This window comes from Pan paniscus, chromosome 19, assembly GCF_029289425.2.
Source record: "Pan paniscus chromosome 19, NHGRI_mPanPan1-v2.0_pri, whole genome shotgun sequence".
Taxonomy (NCBI): Eukaryota; Metazoa; Chordata; class Mammalia; order Primates; family Hominidae; genus Pan; species Pan paniscus.
This window is the reverse complement of record NC_073268.2, coordinates 9375296-9396847: the sequence shown is the minus strand read 5'-3', so window position 1 is coordinate 9396847 and position 21552 is coordinate 9375296. Positions and strand designations below refer to the sequence as shown.

Below are 21552 nucleotides of genomic sequence, written 5' to 3'. Positions count from 1 at the left end.
AAGGCTGCAGCGAGCCATGATTGTGCCACTGCACTCCAGCCTGGGTGACAGAACAAGACTATTTCTCAAAAAAAAAAAAAAAAAAAAAGAAAATGACAGATATGGCTGTATAAAAAGGAAGCCAGACAACATGACATGTGCCTGTAATTCCAACTACTTGGGAGTTGATAAAAATGTTCTTTGTTTTCTGCTAACATTTTTTTACCTTTAGCTCTCTAATCCTTCTGCACTTTTTCCTCCATCTTTATTGAGGTATAACTGACAAAATATACGTTTAAGGGGTACAACATTATGTTATGATGTATGTATACATCTCTAATTGATTTTGTGTACTATGTGAAGGAATATTCTCACTTTTTTTCCAGGTGGACAATTTTTCTGTAGCATTTAATGCATGACGCATCGTTTCCCCAGTGCTTGCAAATGCCTCAGTTATTAAAATTAAATTCCTACTCATGTTACTCCATTCTCACGTTGCTATCAAGAAATACCCAAGACTGGGTAATTTATAAAGAAAAGAGGTTTAATTGACTCACACATGGCTGGGAAGGCCTCAGGAAACTTACAATCATGGTGGAAGACGAAGGAAAAAAAGGCACAGCCCTCACAGGGTGGCAGGAGGGAGAAGTGCTGAGCAAAGGGGGAAAGCCCCTTATAAAATCATCAGATTTCACCGGGCGCGGTGGCTCACGCCTGTAATCGCAGCGCTTTGGGAGACTGGGGCAGGAGGATCACTTGAAGTCAGGAGTTCAGGACCAGCCCAGCCAACATGGTGAAACCCCATCTCTACTAAAAATGCAAAAAAAAAATTAGCCAGGCATTGCGGCGTGTGCCTGTAACCGCACCTACTCAGGAGGCTGAGACAGGAGAATTGCTTGAACCTGGGAGACGGAGGGTGCAGTGCGCTGAGATTGTGCCACTGTTCTCCAGCCTGGGCAACAGAGCAAGACTCCATCTCAAAAAATATAAATATAAATAAAATAATCAGATTTCGTGAGAACTCACTCACTATCACGAGAACAGCATGGGGAAACCACTCCCACGATTCTGTTACCTCCCATCAGGTCCCTCCGACAACACAGGCTTCTGGGAAATAACAGTTCAAGATGAGATTTGGGTGGGGACACAGCCACGCCATATCACTACTTATCCACAAATTTGTTTCTAGGCTCTAGATCTGTGCCGAAACAAAAGGGTTTTAATTACTATGACTTTATAGTGTATTTTATTAGTATTATTTTTCTTTTGAGACTGAGCCTCCCTCTGTCACCCAGGCTGGAGTGCAGTGGCGCAATCTCAGCTCACTGCAACTTGTGCCTTGCGGGTTCAAGCGATTCTCCTGTCTCAGCCTCCCAAGTAGCTAGGGTTACAGGCACACGCCATCATGCCCGGCTAATGTTTGTATTTTTAGTAGAGACGGGGTTTTACCATGTTGGCCAGGCTGGTCTCAAACTCCTGACCTCAGGTGACCCACCCACCTTGGCCTCCCAAAGTCCTGGAATTACAGGCGTGAGCCACCCCACCTGGCCTATAGTGTCATTTTAGAAACTCTAGAACTCTTCAGTTTCAAGTAACAGAAACCCCCCTCAAAGTATGAAACTTCTAGCTATGAAACTAGGCTATCTGAAGGGAGATCTATTTTCAGGCTAGGTTGTATTCAGGGGCTCAAAGGATGTCATCAGAATGTGTATTTCTTCATGTGTCAGACAGATTCTCTCCATCTAGTGGGTGCAGTAACCATTCACAGCCCTGGGCACACCCTGATAGTGTAATAACACCCCAGGGGAAGAGGCTGTCTTTCTGAAGTTTCAGCAGAAAACTTCTGGGTTGGGCTCAGGTCAACTGAATTTTGATCACATGCACATCCCTTCAACCAGAGGTATGAGACCCCTCTGATTGGCCAGGCCTGTGTCATGTGCCCAACCCTGCTGTGAAATGGGGTCTACCCTTCTTCAGCCTCAAAAAATGGATTCCCCACTGAGATTTACCGGAAGTAGAGAGAAGGGGTACTTGAAAGCAGGGAAGTCTCAGTACCCAGGCGGCTCCCAGGAAGTGGCCCAGAGGCCAGCTTCCTGCTCGCACACACATAGTCATTGTTCGTATTCCAGAATATCTTGGGTATTTTGTGTGCATTTCCCCCGTGTGAACTTTAGAATTGGCTTGTCAAGTTCTTTTTTTTTTTTTTTTTTTGAGACGGAGTCTCGCTCTGTCACCCAAGCTAGAGTACAGTGGCGCGATCTCGGCTCACTGCAAGCTCTGCCTCCTGGGTTCATGCCATTCTCCTGCCTCAGCCTCCCGAGTAGCTGGGACTACAGGCGCCTGCCACCACGCCCAGCTAATTTTATTTTATCATTTTTTTTATTTTTGTATTTTTAGTAGAGATGGAGTTTCACCACATCAGCCAGGATGGTCTTGATCTCCTGACCTCATGATCCACCCGCCTCAGCCTCCCAAAGTGCTGGGATTACAGGCGTGAGCCACCGTGCCCGGCCAGCTTCTCAAGTTCCATAAAAAATGTTGTTGGGCTTTTGATTGGGAATGTGTTGGATTTATAGATTCACTTAAGGAGACCTGACATCTTTACAATATTAAATTTCCTAATCCAAATAAAGGGTATGTCCATTTCTTTAAGGCTTCTTCTATGTCCTTTAAAGTTTTATAGTTTTCTTTATATAGGTCTTACACATTTCATGTTCGATTTATTCTTCTTGTAAGGTTTTTGTTGTTATTGTGAATAAGGCTTTTCCCCCCAATTACATTCTCTAATTGGTGATTGGTGGTGTAAATAAAAGGTAAGAGTTTTTAAATCATCTGACCGGGTGCGGTGGCTCACACCTGTAATCCCAGCATGTTGGGAGCCCAAGGCAGGTGGATCACCTGAGGTCAGGAGTTCAAGACCAGCCTGGGCAACGTGGTGAATGAAACCCTGTCTCTACTAAAAATACAAAAAATTAACTGGCCATGGTGGCGGGCACCTGTAATCCCAGCTGATACCATGGTGGGTTATGGTAGCCTCAGAATGAATTGGAGAGCTTCCCGCCTTTTTCTGTGCTCTGAAATAGCTTATATAATGTAGGAATTATGTGCTTCTTAAAGGCTAGTAGAAAAATTCTGTAAAACTATGTAGACCAGATGCCTTAGTGAAAATATTTTCCTTCCTTAGTTTAATTTTTTATCAGAATAATATGCATACATACTTTAAGAAATCAAATAGTGCTTCAAAACTTATCAGGAAAAGCAGCAACTCCCTGTCCACTCTTCCCCATTCCTGATTCTTATTCCCCAGAGACAGCTACTTTAAATTAACTGTTTCTTCTGGCATTTAATTTTTTTTTTTAACAGGGTGAGTCAGAGTCTCATTCTGTTACCCAGGCTGGAGTGCAGTGGCGCGATCTCCGTTCGCTGCAACCTCTGCCTCCCAGGTTCAAGTGATTATCTTGCCTCAGTCTCCCGAGTAGCTGGGATTACAGGCATGCACTACTATATATGCCTAAAATATATAATTTTTATATTTTTAGTAGAGACAGGGTTTCACCATGTTGGCCAGGCTGGTCTCAAACTCCTGACCTCAAGGGATCCACCCGCCTCAGCCTCCCAAAGTGCTGGGGTTACAGGCATGAGCCATCACACCAGACCTTTTTTTTTTTTTTGAGACAGGATCTCACTCTGCCACCCAGGCTGGAGTGCAATGGCACGATCTGGGCTCACTGCAACCTCTGCCTCCCAGGTTCAAGCGATTCTCATGCCTCAGCCACCCAAGTAGCTAGGATTACAGGTGTGCGCCATCACACTCAGCTAATTTTTGTATATTTAGTAGAGATGGGGTTTCACCATGTTGGCCAGGCTGGTCTCAAACTCCCAACCTCAGGTGATCTGCCCACCTTGGTCTCCCAAAGTGCTGGGATTACAGGTGTGAGCCACTGTGCCCAGCCTTCTGACACATAATTTATTATTTCTAAACATTGCAAATACTGCTCTTTCTTGAGTTTGTATAATTTTAGATGTAATTTTGCTCTCTTCTTCCCAACTCACAGGTATATACTTTGTTTTTTGTTTTTGTTTTTTTGAGACGGAGTTTCACTCTTGTCACCCAGCCTGGAGTGCAGTAGTGCCGTCTTGGCTCACAGCAACCTCCGCCTCCTGGGTTGAAGCGATTCTCCTGCCTCCACCTCCCGAGTAGCTGGGATTACAGGCGTGCACCACCGCGCCCAGCTAATTTTGTATTTTTAGTAGAGACGGGACTTCTCCATATTGGTCAGGCTGGTCTCAAACTCCTAACCTCATGTGATCCACCCTCCTCGGCCTCCCAAAGTGCTGGGATGACAGGCGTGAACCCCCTTGCCCGGCCTATACTTTGTTTTTCCCTCATTCCCTCATGATAACTGTTATATAACCAATAGAGTATTAAATTGATTGAACCAACATTCAGTGCATACATTCTTATGTCTGTGTGAGTCTTGTTCACATGAACCGTGAAGGATGCTTTGAATTACATTTCCTTTCTTGTACTGCTCTCGTTTCCCCTGGGGTTAATAAATCACCTCCATTTTTGTTTGCTCTGTATGTCTCTCACTAATTCATACCCAGACCTCTCTCCTTAAAAACAAGTTAGCTCAAAGAGCTATTTGTAATTCTGTTCCATCACAATCTAAAGTAACCAAAAAAGATTTAAACTTCTGATCTCTACATGCATGCCTGTTAGGTAAAAATAGGAACTGGCCCTTTAAAGTTTAAAGCCAAGCACACACTTTTCTTTCTTGCCAATAGACATTCTTTGAGGAATGTTTTCCCACAAGAGATGCCTTTCATCTATTGAAAACCTTTTGAGACACACGACCTCCCACTGTCCACCCCTACCTCTCCACTCCTGCAATTAATAATCTCCCAGAGTGTTGTAGGAAATTCTTAATAGCTTCACTATCCACATTCACAGCCTTATTGTTTGTTTTTATTTTGTGCTGATTCAACTGGAATAACCTGTGTCAGAAAACAAGGAAGTGCTCCACTAATAGATTTATATAAAAAAGAGCATAGGCCAGGTATGGTGACCCCATTCACACCTGTAATCCCAACACTTTGGGAGGCTTAGGCAAGAGGATCGCTGGAGCCCAGGAGTTTGAGACCAGCCTGGGCAACATAGTGAGACTGTGTCTCCACAAAAACATAAAAAGTTAGCTGGGCATGGTGTCACATGCCTGTAGCCATAGCTATTTGGGAGGCTGAGGTGGGAAAATTGCTTGAGCCCGGGATGTCGAGGCTGTCGTGAGCTATGATGGTACCACTGTCCTCCAGCCTGGGCAACAGAGCAAGACCCTGGATCAAAAACAACAAAAAAGAACATAGGAACCAGTCTGAAGAGGTTGTCACTGGCCAATATTAGCATAATTTGACCATGAAAAAGTATAATGGTGATAATAGTTTATGATAATAAATTGTTTAAGTCCATGGTGGTACTCTAAATATCTGAGTTTACTTTCTTAATTGACTTTTGGCCAGGCATGGTGGCTCATGCCTGTAATCCCAGCACTTTGGGAAGCCAAGGCAGGTGGATCACCTGAGCTCAGGAGTTTGAGACCAGCCTGGCCAACATGGCAAAACCCCATCTCTACTAAAAATGCAAAAATTAGCTGGGCGTGGTGTCAGGTGCCTGTAATCCCAGGTACTTGGGAGGCTGAGGCAGAAGAATTGCTTGAACCCCAGAGGCGAAGGTTGCAGTGAACCAGGATCGTGCCACTGCACTCCAGCCTGGGAAACAGAGTGAGACTCTGTCTCAAAACAAACAAAAATAAGTAAATACATATTATGTCTGTGTAAATATTGCTCACACGAAACAAGTAAAAGAAGGAAAAGGAGAAAGTTTGTCTTTACAAAAGATTGCCAACTAATAAATTTAGAAATAATGGTAGAATTAGAAAAATCGCCATTTTGTAACCCCTAGTGTGATGGAATGATTCTGGCAATTATCAGTGGATGCGCAAACCTTTAGAAGTAACATCACTGGGAAACAGGCTCTTCACATGATCTCAAAGTATGGCCCTATAGAGTATTTAAGTACAAGGGAAAGGTGTCTTTACATTGCAGAGATTCAGCAATTGCCACCTTAAGTAAGTGACCAAACTTAGCTTCCATAATACTGGGGAGACATTATATGTCTCCTGATTTGAGGCAACAGGAAGTATATAGATTTAACTATGTAGTCATTTTGTTTGTTTGTTTGTTCTGAGACGTAGTCTCTCTCTGTCTCCCAGGCTGGAGTGCAGTGGCACAATCTCTGCTCACTGCAACCTCTGCCTCCCGTATTCAAGCGATTCTTCTGCCTCGGCCTCCTGGGTAGCTGGGATTACAGGCATGCACCACTGTGCCTGGCTAATTTTTGTATTTTTAGTAGAGACGGGGTTTCACCATGTTGCCCAGGGTGGTCTCAAACTCCTGACCTCAGGTGATTCGCCTGCCTCGGCCTCCCAAAGTGCTGGGATTACAGGTGTGAGCAATCACACCCAGCTGTATTCTTAATAAAAATTGTTTAATGTGGATCTAACCATGAGGAAACAATGAAGCGAAACCAGAATGTGAAACATTTTTCTGGTGTTGAATCTTTAAAAAAAATTACTCATAAAAAAAATTGTAATTGGCCAGGTGCAGTGGCTCACACCTATAATACCAGCACTTTGGGAGGCTGAAGCAGGTGGATCCCTTGAGCCCAGGAGTTTGAGGCCAGCCTGGGCAACACAGCGAGACCCCATCTCTATTTTATAAAAATAAAAAGTAATTTAGCCACGCATGATAGTACGTGCCTATAGTCCCAGCTACTCGGGAGGCTGAGGCAGGAGGTAGAGGTTGCAGTGAGCAGAGGTCGTACCACTGCACTCCAGCCTGAGCAATGGAAGTGAGACCTGTCTCGAAAAAAAAATTAAAAATAAATTTAAAAATTATAGCACTATCTAAAAAGAGGCTAAAGAGAAATAACTAAATTCAATACATGAGAACGTTGATCTTGGATTGGTTAGGGTGAGAAAAAGATACAACAGACATATTAGGAATAATTGGTAACATTTACATTTAAATAATATTTGAATTACTGTTAATTTTTTAGTGATAATGATATTATGGTAATATAGGAGAATGTCCTTATTTTTAAAGCAGAGGCCTGCGAATATTTAGAGGTGAACATCCATGATGCCTGTACTTACTTTCAAATGGCTGAGAGAAAAAATGATGCATATGTGGATATGTCCCAGGTATTAAGCTATTATGTCCAATCTCAGTAATCTGCACTCTACTTTGGGGCCAGAGCTGGGACTTTCTGCTTCGCCAGTTAGCTCCATGAAAGGCTTTACATCCCCAGAGTTCTAGAGAGAGATGGCAAGGCTGGAGAAAGAAAAAATGTGTTTTTTTCTGTCTGTATCCTAATGACAAGCTACATGCAAAAGGCTGAAGTTGTGCCTTCATATACAAAAATTAATTCAAAATGGATCAGAGACCTAAAGTTAAGAGCTAAGATTGTAAACAACTTCTTTTTTTTTTTTTTGAGACAGAGTCTTGCTCCATCGCCCAGGCTGGAGTGCAGTGGCACGATCTCGGCTCACTGCAAGCTCCGCCTCCCGGGTTCACGCCATTCTCCTGCCTCAGCCTCCCGAGTAGCTGGGACTACAGGCACCCGCCACCATGCCTGGCTAATTTTTTGTATTTTTAGTAGAGACGGGGTTTCACCATGTTAGCCAGGATGGTCTCGATCTCCTGACCTCGTGATCCGCCCACCTCGGCCTCCCAAAGTTCTGGGGCGTGATCCACTGTGCCCGGCCAATTGTAAACTTCTTAAAAGAAAACATAGGGGAAAATCTTGACATTGGATTTAGCAGTTATTTCTTGCATATGACACCAAAAGCACAGGCAACAACAAAAAAAATAAACTGTACTTTATCAAAATTAAAACTTTTAGGCTGGGCATGGTGGCTCACAGCTGTAATCCCACCACTTTTTTGAGAGGCCAAGGCGGAAGGATCACTTGAGCCCAGGAGTTCGAGACCAGCCTGGGCAACAAGTGAGACCCTGTCTCTACAAATAATATAGCCAGGCATGGTGGCACATGCCTGGAGCCCCAGCTACTCAGGAAGCTGAGGTGGGAGGATTACTTGAGCCTGGGAGGTCAATCAAGGCTGGAGTGAGCCATGACCAAGCCAACTACACTCCAGCCTGGGCGACAGAGCAAGACCTTGTCTCAAAAAAAAAGTTTAGGCCAGGCGCGGTGGCTCACGCCTGTAATCCCAGCACTTTGGGAGGCTGAGGTAGGCAAATCAGTTGAGGCCTGGAGTTTGAGACCAGCCTGGCCAACATGGTGAAACCCTGTCTCTACTAAAAATACAAAAATTAGCCAGGCATGGTGGTGCGTGCCTGTAATCCCGGCTACTCGGGAGGCTGAGGCAGGAGAATCGCTTGAACCCGGGAGGCGGAGGTTGCAGTGGCCGAGAAACTGAACTTCTGCCTGGGCGACAGAGTGAGACTGTCTTAAAAAAAAAAAAAAAAAAAAGGTTTTGTGCACCAAGGACAGTATCAAGAGAGTGAAAGGATAACCCACAGAATGGGAGAAACTATTTGCAAATCATGTATCAGATAAGAAATTAATATCCGAAATATATAAAGAACTCCTACAACTCAATAACAAAAAAATCAGATTAAAAATAGGCAAAGGACTTGACTCATTTCTCCAAAGAAGATACACAAATAGCCAGTAAACACATGAAAAGATGTTCAACATCATTCATAATCAGAGAAACACACACCAAAACCACAGTGAGAGATCACTTCACACACCTACAAAAAGGCCATAGTGTGCGATCATTGTGCCTGTAGCTAGACTGTGCCTGTTGCCCAGGTTAGAGTGCAGAATAGCTACTGCCCTGCAGCCTGGGCAACAAAGGGAGACTCCATCTCTTAAAAAAAAAATTTTTTTTTTTTTTTTTTTGAGATAGTCTCGCTTTGTCGCCCAGGGTGGAGTGCCGTGGTGTGCTCTCGGCTCACTGCAACCTCCGCCTCCTGGGTTCAAGTGATTCTCTTGCCTCAGTCCCCCGAGTAGCTGGGATTACACACACGCACCACCACACCTGGCTAATTTTTTGTATTTTTGGTAGAGACGGGGTTTCACCTTGTTAGCCAGGACGGTCTCAATCTCCTGACCTCGTGATCCACCCGCCTCGGCCTCCCAAAGTGCTGGGATTACAGGCGTGAGCCACCGCGCCTGGCCAAAAAAAAAATTTTTTTAAATAAGCAAAATTCTGGTTTATACTACAACATGATGTACCTTGAAAACTTTTTGCTAAGTGAAATAAGTTAGACACAAAAGGAAAAGTAATGTATGATTACATTTACATGAAATGCCTGGAATAAGTAAATTCACAGAGGCAGAAAGCAGAATGGAGTTTGCCAGGGGATGTGGAGAGGGAGGAATGAGGAGTTATGGTTTAATGGGTAGAGTTTCAGCATGGGATGATGAAAAAACTTCTGGAAATGAATAGTGCTGATGGTTGGATAATATGAATGTATGTAATGCCAGTGAACTGTATGCTTAAAAAATGGTTTAAATAGGCCGGGCGTGGTGGCTCACACCTGTCATTCCAGCAGTTTGGGAGGCCGAGGCGGGTGGATCACCTGAGGTCAGGAGTTCAAGACCAGTGTGGCCAACATGGTGAAACCCCGTCTCTCCTAAAAAGACAAAAATTAGCTGGTCGTGGTGGCAGGTGCCTGTAATCCCAGCTACTCAGGAGGCTGAGGCAGGAGAATCGCTTGAACCCGGGAGGCGGAGATTGCAGTGAGCCAAGATCACACCATTGCACTCCAGCCTCGGTGACAGAGCGAGACTTCGTCTCAAAAAAAAAAAAAAAATTAGATTGCTTGTTCCATCTTACTACCTCAATTTTTTTTTTTTTTTTAAGGCAGGGTCTTGCTGTGCTGACTGGGCTGGAGTGCAGCGGTGTGATCATAGCTCGCTGTAGCCCTGACCTTCTGGGCTCAAGCGATCCTCCCACCTCAGCCTCAATTTTTTTATCATAATATTCCAGAAGACATTAAAAAAAAAAAAAAGAATCGGCTGGATGCAGTGACTCACACCTGTAATCCTAACACTTTGGGAGGCCAAGGCAGGAAAATCACTTGAGCTCAGGAGTTTGAGAACAGCCTGGGCAACGTATTGAGACATCATCTCTACTAAAAAATCAAAAAAGTATTCTGGGCACAGTAACTCAACACCTGTAATCCCAGCACTTTGGGAGGCCAAGGCGGGTGGATCATGAGGTTAGGAGTTGGAGACCTGCCTGATCAACATGGTGAAACCCCGTCTCTACTAAAAATACAAAAATTAGCTGGGTGTGGTGGCAGGCGCCTGTAATCCCAGCTGCTCAGGAGGCTGAGGCAGGAGAATCACTTGAACCCGGAAGGCAGATGTTGCAGTGAGCCGAGATCGCACCACTGCACTCCAGCCTGGGTGACAGAGCGAGACTCCATCTCAAAAAAAGAAAAAAAAAAAAGACATTGAGTTCATAATCTATTGTTAGGCAAGAAGAATTTTGCTATTATTACTGTTTACCACAAACCTTTTGTTTGAACTAGGGTTTTTAGGTTTAACCTAATTTAAAACAAAAACAGAAAAAAGAACAAGCTCTGCGGTGTACCAGACAGGCATAGGGTATTGCCTTCATATTTTCTGGACTGGAGTAAATGTAGAACAGGCAAGCACACCTCTTAAATTAAATAAAATCTTTCCTAGTTTTTCTTTTTTGTATTATTTGACCCAGGTTGGAGTGTGATGGTGCGATCTCAGCTCACTGCAACCTTCGCCTCCCAGGCTCAAGCGATTCTCATGCCTCGGCCTCCCGATAGCTGAGACTACAAGTGCTTGCCACCGTGCCCGGCTAATTTTTGTATTTTTTATGGAGGTGGGTTCCACTATGTTGCCCAGGCTGGTCGCAAACTCGTGGACCAGGTGACCTGCCCACCTCGGCCTCCCAGAGTGCTGGGATTACAGGTATGAGCCACTGCACCCAGCCCTATTTGTGACTTGTCTGTGTTGTATTTAAATATTAATAAAATCATATTTGATACTAACTTTGTTTTTACCTCATAGCAAAGATAATGTTTTATAAAATGTTAATAGATTCAAACACAAAAGCATTATACTGAGTCACAATGTGAAAGGTGTTCCTTATTGTGGGTCTTTGTAAACAAAAATTTTTAACTTACTTGTAAACATTCTCCAGGGCTTTTTGTTCTTGTTTTTTGTTTTTTTGAGACAGGGCCTTGCCCTGTCACCCAGGCTTGAATGCAGTGGGGCCCTCCTGGCTCACTGCAGCCTTGACTTCCTGGGCTCAGGCAGTCCTCCCACCTCAGCCTCCCGAGTAGCTGGGACTACAGGCATATGCCACCGCACCCAGCTAATTTTTGTATTTTTTGTAGAGACAGGGTCTTCCCATGTTGCCCAGGCTAGCCTCCTGAGCTCAGGCAGTCTTCCCTCTTTGGCCTCCCAAAGTGCTGGAATTACAGGCGTGAGCCACCGCACCTGGCCATTCTGCAGCTCTGTGATTTCTTCTTTGATTCAAGAGTTACTTAAGAGAATTTTTAGTTTCCATGTCATTTGTGTTTCTACTTTTGTTATTCATATTTTACTTTATGGCATTATAGTCAAAGAGAATAGTCTAGGTTATTCTATATTATTTCTTTTTATTGGAAAATAGGTATATTTTTTGTTAGTATGTGTATATGTCTCTATATTTATGTATTAGTTCAGCTTTATTAATTTTATTATGTAGAGCATTTATATATTTATTTCTTAAACTTCTTAGTTTGAAATAATTTCAGACTTACTTGCAAAAATAGTATAAAGAGGCCAGGCACAGTGGCTCACACCTGTGATCTAGCACTTTGGGAGGCCAAAGTGGGCAGATTGCCTGAGCTCAGAAGTTCAAGACCAGCCTGGGCAACATGATGAGACCCCATCTCTACTAAATATACAAAAAATTAGCTGGGCGTGGTGGCTCACACTCCTAGCTACTCCTGAGGCTGAGGCACAAGAATCACTTGCACCCAGGAGGCGGAGGTTGCAGTGAGCCGAGATCGTGCCAGTGCTGCACTACAGCCTGGGCAACAAAGTGAGACTCTGTCTCCAAAAAAAAAAGTACAAAGAATTGGTGAATTCTTCCAAATTTCGCAAGTGTTAACGTTTTACTACATTTACTTTATGATTCATTCTCATTATCTCTCTTCTGTCAGCCACTCAAGTATTTTCAGCAGTTGAAGTGGAGAATACTCCTTGATTCAAAAGACACCATATATTAGTCTCATTTTCCAGACTCAAGATCCTGGCTGGGCCCAGTAGCACATGCCTGTAATCCCAACACTTTGGGACGCCCAGGCAGGCGGATCGCTTGAGGTCAGGAGTTCACACAAACCTGGCCAAAATGGTGAAACCCTGCCTGTACTGAAAATATAAAAATTGACTGAACGTGGTGGTGGATGCCTGTAATCCCTGCTACTCGGGAGGGTGAGGCAGGAATCACTTGAACCCAGGAGACAGAGTTTGCAGTGAGCTGAGATTGCACCACTGCACTCCAGCCTGGGTGACAGAGCGAAACTCTGTCTCAAAAAAAAAAAAGATCTTTTATGATGTATGATCCGAGGGATGGTTCGTTGGCCAATAATTATGAGATAAAGAATAAAAAATTAGCCTTCAGTCCTCTAAATAGAAATTCTGGCCAGGTGCGGTGGCTCACGCCTGTATTCCCAGCACTTTGGGAGGCTGAGGCAGGTGGACCATTTGAGGTCAGGAGTTCGACCACCCTGGCTAACATGGTGAAATGCTTTCTCTACTAAAAATACAAAAATTAGCTGGGCCTGGTGATGGGCGCCTGTAATCCCACCTATTCAGGAGGCTGAGGCAGGAGAATCACTTGAACCAGGGAGGCGGAGGTTGCAGCGAGCTGAGATCATGATGCTGCACTCCAGCCTGGGTGACAGTGAGACTCCATCTCAAAAAAAAAAAAAAGAAAAGAAATTCTGCTGATCATTTGAGCCCAGGAGTTCAAGACCAGCCTGGGCAACATGGCAAAACCTCACCTCTACTAAAAGTACAAACATTAGCCAGGCCTGGTGGCACACATCCTCCCAATTAGTGCCAGCTACTCAGGAGGCTGAGGTGGGAGGATCATCTGAGCCTGGGAAGTCAAGGCTGCAGTGAGTGGAGATGGCACCACGGCACTCCAGCCTGGGTGACAGAGTGAGACCCTGTCTCAAAAAATTCTGGTCCCTGTGTCTCTGAGACTGAGATTTCTTTCCTCTAATCACATTGCACAATGTACATATCCTCATGTGTGTGAAATGTTTTGCGGGCCCACTTTCTTGTTTTGAGGGCAATGGTTTAGAGCTTTCCTTGAAATAACACATTTCTGCTTATTTTGTTTCCTCCTTTCTTCATGCAGACCTGAGGATGAGCTGTTTCTAAAAAGACTTTCTAAAGGTTACTTGGTGGGAAAGGACTCGGACGCTCCTCTTTTCTACAGAGAAGAAGGAAACAAAAAATTTCAGGAGAAAGATTACACAGGAGCTGCAGTGCTGTACTCTAAGGTAAAACACTCTCAGCTCAAGCAATTTATTATTTATTTTTCTCTGAGACAGAATCTTGCTGTGTTACCCAGGCTGGAGTACAGTGGTATAATCTCAGCTCACTGCAACATTCACCTCCCGGGTTCAAGCGATCCTCCCACCTTAGTCTCCTGAGTAGCTGGGATTACAGGCATGCGGCACCACGCCCAGCTAATTTTAGTATTTTTAGTAGAGATGGGTTTTCGCCATGTTGGCCAGGCTGGTCTCAAACTACTGACCTCAGGTGTTCCGCCCTCCTCAGCCTCCCAAAGTGCTGGGATTACAGGCATGAGCCACCATGCCCTGCCCAGCCCAGCAATGTAACAATGCGTGTTTCTTCAGGAGATAGAGCCATATTGCTAAATTGTATAGACAGCGTTATCTTTGTCTATAATTTATTGAATGGATTTGAAAAAGAAACCTGGCGGAATTCTGCTGTGGTTATAGTCTAAAACAAAAGGTAGTTTTTAGGCCCAGCACAGTGGTTCACACCCGTAATCCCAGCCCTTTGGGAGGCTGAGTCGGGAGGATCACTTGAGGCCAGGGGTTCAAGACCAGCCTGGACAATATAGGGAGACCCCTTCTCCACACACAAAAAATTTTTTTTTAATTAGCCTGACTAGTGGTGGCATGCATCTGTGGTCCTGAAACGGAAAAAGTTCCCTTGTTCCCCTCGCAGGGCGTGCAGTGGAGGTGTGGCTCGCTTCCTCCGTGCCCTGCTACTCAAACCTCTAGGGGAGCATATAGATGGGCAGGCTGCGGGGCTCCGACCCCGGGGCAGTGTCTAGGGATGAATGTTTACAGTTGAAGCCCCAGTGGGCGTGTGTTACAGGGTGCTCTTTTAGTTTGCTGTCTATACGCGGCTTGTGTTAACCAGCTCAGTTAAACTCTCCACCTTGTCGCAAGGACAGAGGGCTTCCTGTATCCCGGGTTCTTGCCTTGGTGTACTGGAAGAATCGGATCACACGTGAGCTTTAAGAATGAGTGCAAAGATTTATTGAGTAGAAGTAGCTCTCAGCAGGTTGGGAGCCAGAAGGGAGATGGTTTTCCCCTGGAGTCAGGCCACTCAGAGGCCCACTTCTTTACCAGCTGCTCTGGCCAAAGTCCGTGTCCTTCTGCACTGGTCAATGGCATGCCGATGCCTGTCGGCTGCTCTTCCGCCGGCATACTCCTGACAACATCCAGCTGCTTATGTGTCTGCCTGCTAGGGTCTTGGGTTTTTATAGGCCCAGGCTGGGGGCATGGCAAACCAGGGTGGTCTTGGAAAATGCAACATTTGGGCACAAAGGCAGGAATGCTTGTCCTCACCTGGGTCAGTGGACACAGGCCCAAGGGTGAAGCCCTAGCCAGGGACCCGCCTTTCTCTACACAGCACTTCCCTGCCCCCCTCCCATATCAGTCCCAGCCACTCAGGAGGCTGAGGCAGGAGGGTCACTGAGCCCGGGAGTTCCAGGCTTCAGTGAGCTGTGATCACTGCAACATTTGCCTCCCGGGTTCAAGCGATCCTCCCACCTTAGTCTCCTGAGTAGCTGGGATTACAGGCATGCGGCACCACGCCCAGCTAATTTTTGTATTTTTAGTAGAGACGGGTTTTCGCCATGTTGGCCAGGCTGGTGTCTGCACTACCCTGGGTGACAGAGTGAGACCCTGACTCAAAAAAAAAAGTAATTTATATGTTCTGAATTTCTTCAAGAAACTTCTATTTCCATATTCCTTCCGATACCCTGTAGCAGTAAGCTTATGGGCCCCTCGCCTGCCTTGCCCATGTCTGTCAGCCCTTGTTGAACTACATGCCATTTTTGTCTGAATGTCTGATGAGACTGTTAGCTTGATAGAATTAGTAATCTTACTCTTGGCTGGGCACAGTGGCTCACACTTGTAATCCCAGCCCTTTGGGAGGCTGAGGCAGGAGGATTGCTTAAGCCCAGGAGTTCAAGACCAGCCTGGGCAACATAGCAAGACCCCATCTATAAAATAACGTATAAATGGGCCTGGCACAGTGGCTCACACCTGTAATCCCAGCACTTTGGGAGGCCGAGGTGGGCGGATCAGGAGATTGAGACCGTCCTGGTTAACATGGTGAAACCCCATCTCTACTAAAAATACAAAAAATTAGCCAGGCATGGTGGCGGGTGCCTGTAGTCCCACCTACTCAGGAGGCTGAGGCAGGAGAATGGCTTGAACCCGGGAGGCGGAGCTTGCAGTGAGCCGAGATCGTGCCACTGCACTCCAGCCTGGGCGACAGAGTGAGACTCCGTGTCAAAAAAATAATAACAATAGGCTGGGCGCGGTGGCTCACGCCTATAATCCCAGCACTTTGGGAGGCCGAGGCAGGTAGATCACAAGGTCAGGGGTTTGAGACCAGCCTGACCAACATGGTGAAACCCTGTCTCTACTAAAAATACAAAAAAATTAGCTAGGCGTGGTGGCGGGCGCCTGTAATCTCAGCTACTCAGGAGGCTGAGGCAGGAGAATTGCTTGAACCCGGGAGGCAGAGGTTGCAGTGAGCCGAGATCGCACCACTGCACTCCAGCCTGGGCGACAGAGCAAGACTCTGTCTCAAATAATAATAATAATAATAATAACAATAATAATAATGTATAAATGACTCTTATTGTCCTGCTTTCATAGTAAGAACTGGAACAGGATCCCCTGAGCAACTTCCTTCCGTAGCTTTTAAGAGACTTATATGGGCTTAAAGCAGGAATATGACAATCTCTTGCACCAGTTCTGTGACCTTCGATATTAAAAGAATAAGTTTAAATTTGAAGGGTAGGCTGGGCACAGTGGCTCACTCGTGTAATTCCAACACTTTGGGAGACCGAGGCGGGAGGATCGCCTGAGCCCAGGAGTTCAAGACAGGCCTAGGCAACACAGCGAGGCCCTGTCTCTGTTAAAAACAAAATTTGTTTTTCATTTGAAGGGTGTACATCCTACTCTGAATCTTTAACAGGTTTATGCTTGAACGTGCTTGAAGTTTGGGATTAATTTTCCAAAAACGATCACACCTACAACAGCAGCTTCTACAGCTGATAAAATCCCTGCTTTGTAGTGTTGTAATAAAGTATTTAGCTAAATAATGTAAGCTTTAGTGGTTGCTGAGGGATTAAAGTCCATTAGGTGTAATGATCCAGTGATAAATGGCTTAATAGTTCTTTTTTCAGAGCTAATCTCTTCAACTTTATGTATGTGCATCATAAATGTGATCACATGGGAAGTTCTTCAAGGAAAACAGGGAAAATAAAAACTGAAGCCAGAGAAAAAATTAAGGTTTGCTCTGAATGTGGAAGGAGATGAGCCTTCCTATTTCATGAAGCCAGTATGTGGGTGATTATGGTACTCTGCAATTTTCTAGAAAGCTGCTATTTTCTTTCTTTTTAAAAATATTTGTTGTTTTTGTCTGATGGTAAAAGTAATATATGTTTACTTCGGAAAGTACAGAGGAGCATAAAGAGTAAGAAAACCTCATAACCGGTGATAGCACTGTTAGCATTTTTGCTTACGCCCAGCCAGCCAAACTTTTTCCTCCGAAAATACGTTTTTCTTTTACAAAATTGGGATAATGCTGCACTTTCTCTTCTGTGACCTGCTTTTTTCCTTCGACAATTGATTGTGCTCATTTTCTCATGTTATTAAATTTTCCACTGGAACATGGTTCTTTACGGCTGGCTTAGTGTTCAGTGTCAGGGAAAAAAAACCGTACTTGATTTCACATCTCCTAATGTTGGCAAATTGTTTGGGATCATAATACTGCAATGAGCATCTTTCTATGTAAATATGTGTATATATCTGATTGCTTGCTTAGGATAAATTCCTAGAAGGGTAATTGCTGGGGCAGAAGGAATGTATTTTTTAAGGTCTTTGGTATTTGATGCTGAATTGTTCTCCAGGAAAGAACTAGTTAACATCCCCTCTGGCAGACTATGGGGATATTAATTTTTCCATATCCCAAGCAGTACTGGTTGTGATGATTACGGTTTTATTATTATATCGATTTATTTGTGAGGAGGGAATCTGTTCATGTAGATTTTAAAAGTGCAAGAGTGTCCAGCGTCATCTGCCTCTCCTGTCCCCTGACCACATGATTTTCTGTTCCCATAAACTAGCACTGTTGAGTATATTTCCAGAGCATACTCCAGGCGTGTGTAAATACAGCCTTCCACTCCTGCACACACACTGTGTTTTTACATCAGTAACATTCTGCACATATTGTTCAGCACCATGCCTTTTCCACTTAACAGTAATAATTTAAAGATCATTCCATTTCAGTACATAAAGAGCGTCCTCAGGCCGGGCGCGGTGGCTCGCACCTGTAATCCTAGCACTTTGGGAGGCTGAGGCAGGTGGATCACCTGAGGTTGGAAGTTGAAGACCAGGCTGGCCAAAAGGGCGAAACCCTGTCTCTACTGAAAATAGAAAAATTAGCTGGGCGTGGCGGGGCATGCGCCTATACTCCCAGCTACTCGGGAGGTGGAGACAGGAGAATCGCTTGAACCCTGGTGCGGGGTTGCCGGTGTGGGGGCCGGGGGGGGCGGTGCGCAGAAGTTTTAGTGAGCCAAGAACACGCCACTTCACTCCAGCCTGGGCGAAAGAGCGAAACTCTGTCTCAAAAAAAAAGAAAGCATCCTCATTTTCTATGATGGCTACATGGCGTTCCATTAAATGGATGTATCAATTTATGTAACCAGTGTCCTGTGGATCGATGCTTGTTTCCTGTCTTTTGCTGTTTCAAACAAGTCTATGATGAGAAACTTTGCACAGGGCCGGGCACAGTGGCTCACACCTGTAATCCCAGCACTTTGGGAGACCGAGACGGGTGGATCACCTGAGGTCAGGAGTTCAAGACCAGCCTTGCCAACGTGGTGAAACCCTGTCTCTACTAAAAATACAAAATAAGCTGGGCATGGTGGCGTGTGCCTGTAACCCTAGCTACTTGGGAGGCTGAGGCTGGAGAATCGCTTGAACCCAGGAGGCGGAGGTTGCAGTGAGCTGAGATCACCCCACTGCACTCCAGCCTGGACGACAACGAGAGACTCTGTCTAAAAAAAAGAAAAAAACCCTTGTATGTGTATCATTTTTCATATATAACTGTAGGATAAGTGATTGTATCTGTAGGATTAATTCCTAGAAGAGGAATTGCCTGGTCAATGGATATTTTATATGTATATAAGATATACATAACATATAGAATTTTGACATATATTGCTAAATTGCCCTCCATAATTATGAAACCAGTGTACACCCTCACTAACAGCATAATGAGGATACCCATCATCCCACTTCTTGACCAACTCTGTGTGCCATCAATTTTATTTTGCTTTGCCTGATAGGTTAAAAAATGGCATTTCTGTACAGTTGTAATCTGCATTTTATTGATTGTATGAGGCTGAGCATTTTTTTTTCACATATTTAGTAGCCATTTTTATTTCCTGTGAGAATTGTCCATATCATTGCCTATTTTCCTGTTGATTTACTTGTTGTCATCTTAGTGATCTGTAGGAAATCTTGACAAAGTAAAGAAATTAGCTCTTTGCCTATAGTATAAATTGCAGGTATTTTTTCCAGTTCAGTGTTCGCCTTCTGCTTTTATTGGTTTTTATTTTCAGGCGGTCGAGTTTATTAACCTTTGATAACTTCTGGGTTTGGTGTCAGAGTTAGGAGATTCGTCCAGCAATACTTTACATGCTTTCTGCAGTTCTTCCAGCACTTCTATAGTTTTGTTTTTACATTAAAGAATCTCATGTATTTGTTGGGAGGCCGAGGCGAGCGGATCACGAGGTCACGAGATCGAGACCATCCTGGCTAACACGGTGAAACCCCATCTCTACTAAAAATACAAAAAATTGGCCAGGCGTGGTGGCGGGCGCCTGTAGTCCCAGCTACTCGAGGGCGCTGAGGCAGGAGAATGGCGTGAACCCGGGAGTTGGAGGTTGCAGTGAGCTGAGATCGAGCCACTGCACTCCAGCCTGGGCGACAGAGCGAGACTCCGTCTCAAAAAAAAAAAAGAATTTGATGTATTTGGAATTTATCCAATGAAAGATTCATCAGTTTATTTTGCTCATTGTCTACCTACTTATACATGTATATATATTTTATTATTATTATTATTAATTTATTTTTTTGAGACAGAGTCTCACTCTGCTGCCCAGACTGGAGTGCAGTGGTATGATCTCAGCTCCCTGCAACCTCTGCTTCATGAGTCCAAGCAATTCTCCTGCCTCACCCACCCGAGTAACTGGGATTACAGGCGTGCGCCACCATGCCTGGCTAATTTTCGTATTTTTAGTAGAGATGGGGTTTTGCCATGTTAGCCAGGCAGGTCTCAAACTCCTCACCTCAAGTGATCCACCTGCCTTGACCTCCCAAAGTGCTGGGATTACAGGCATGAGCCACCATGCCCGGTCTTATCCCAGTAGTTTTACTGAGTAATCACCATCTTTCCTACATTTACTTGAGTACCATATTTATGGTTATTACTAATCCTTGCCAATTTGATGGTAGAAAAAAGTATTCTTTTTTGTTTGTTTGTGACAGTCCAACTCTGTCACTCAGGCAGTATCTCAGCTCACTGCAACCTCCACCTCCCAGGTTCAAGCCATTCTCATGCCTCAGCCTCCCAAGTAGCTGGGATTACAGGCGCACATTACCATGCCCTGCTATTGTTTTGTATTTTTAGTAGAGACGGGGTTTTGCCATATTGGTCAGGCTGGTCTCGAACTCCTGGCCTCAAGTGATCCACCTGCCTCAGCCTCCCAAAGTGCTGGAATTACAGACGTGAGCCACTGCACCCAGCCTAGTATCCCTTTTTTGCGTTCATTTTCATCTATTTGGCTATCCATATGTGAATTAATCATTTGTTTTCTATAACTATTTGTGTTTCTTTTGTGAATTTCTATTTGTGCCACCCACCCTTTGTTATATTCAGGTTGTAGGATATTATGCTTGCAGGTATGTCCCTCAGTTTTTTATCCACCTTCAGTATTGTTTGTGGTTGAAGCTGTATCTGACAAAGTGCTTTTAATACTGATGTCCTCACTTGCTCTTCACAGCTTTGCTCTCAGGTAGTTAAAAGATAAGCTGAAGCACAAAGAGGTTCAGTAACTTTCCCAGTTTCACACAGTCTTCGGTACTAGAGCCCGGAATATCTGAAAAATGTTCTTCAGAGATGCTGGTGTCCATTTATACTTTTAATCAGTTCATTGTTTTGCAGGGAGTGTCACATTCAAGGCCTAACACTGAGGACATGTCACTGTGTCATGCTAACCGCTCGGCAGCCCTCTTCCACCTGGGTCAGTATGAGGTGAGTATCAGGATACCTGGTGTGAGTGGAGAGGATCCGGAGGGCTTCTTACTGGAGGACTAGACCTTCATCTCTGCTTCTTCCACAGAACACTAAAATCATGTCATGCTGCTATTGGTTGAATTGGAAGCATATTAATATCTACCTAAAGTCGGACCGGGCGCTCATGCCTGTAATCTCAGCACTTTGGGAGGTCAAGGCGGGTGGGTCACCTGAGGTCAAGAGTTCAAGACCAGCGTGGCCAACACAGTGGAACCCTGTCTCTACTAAAAATACAGGGATAAAAATTAGCCGGGTGTAGCAGCATGCATCTGTAGTCCCAGCTACTCAGGAGGCTGAGGCAGGAGAATCGCTTGAACTCAGGAGGTAGAGGTTACAGTGAGCCGAGATCACGCCACTGCACTCCAGCCTGGGTGACAGAGCGAGACTCTATCTCAAAAAAATGTACTAGGCCAGGCACAGTGGCTCATGCCTGTAATCCCAACACTTTGGGAGGCTGAGGCGGGCGGATCATGAGGTCTGGAGTTCAAGACCATCCTGGCCAAAATGGTGAAACCCCATCTCTACTAAAAATACAAAAAATGAGCTGGGCATGGTGGCAGGCACCTGTAGTCCCAGCTACTTGG

The 21552-nt window shown here is 44.8% G+C and overlaps 1 protein-coding gene across 3 annotated transcripts in view; it reads left to right on the top strand.

Annotated features, from left to right (window-relative positions):
- Positions 1–21552, top strand: part of SMYD4 (SET and MYND domain containing 4) — a 48907-nt gene that overhangs the window by 4269 nt on the left and 23086 nt on the right. For 2 of the 3 annotated variants that reach the window (XM_034941242.3, XM_003816856.6), the window contains exons 3-4: positions 13464–13608; positions 20837–20926. In XM_034941242.3, coding sequence (XP_034797133.1) covers positions 13464–13608; positions 20837–20926 — 235 coding nt within the window. Of the gene's footprint in view, positions 1–10787; positions 11018–13463; positions 13609–20836; positions 20927–21552 lie in introns of all 3 variants that reach the window. The other variant, XM_008969959.5, reaches the window with a different exon arrangement.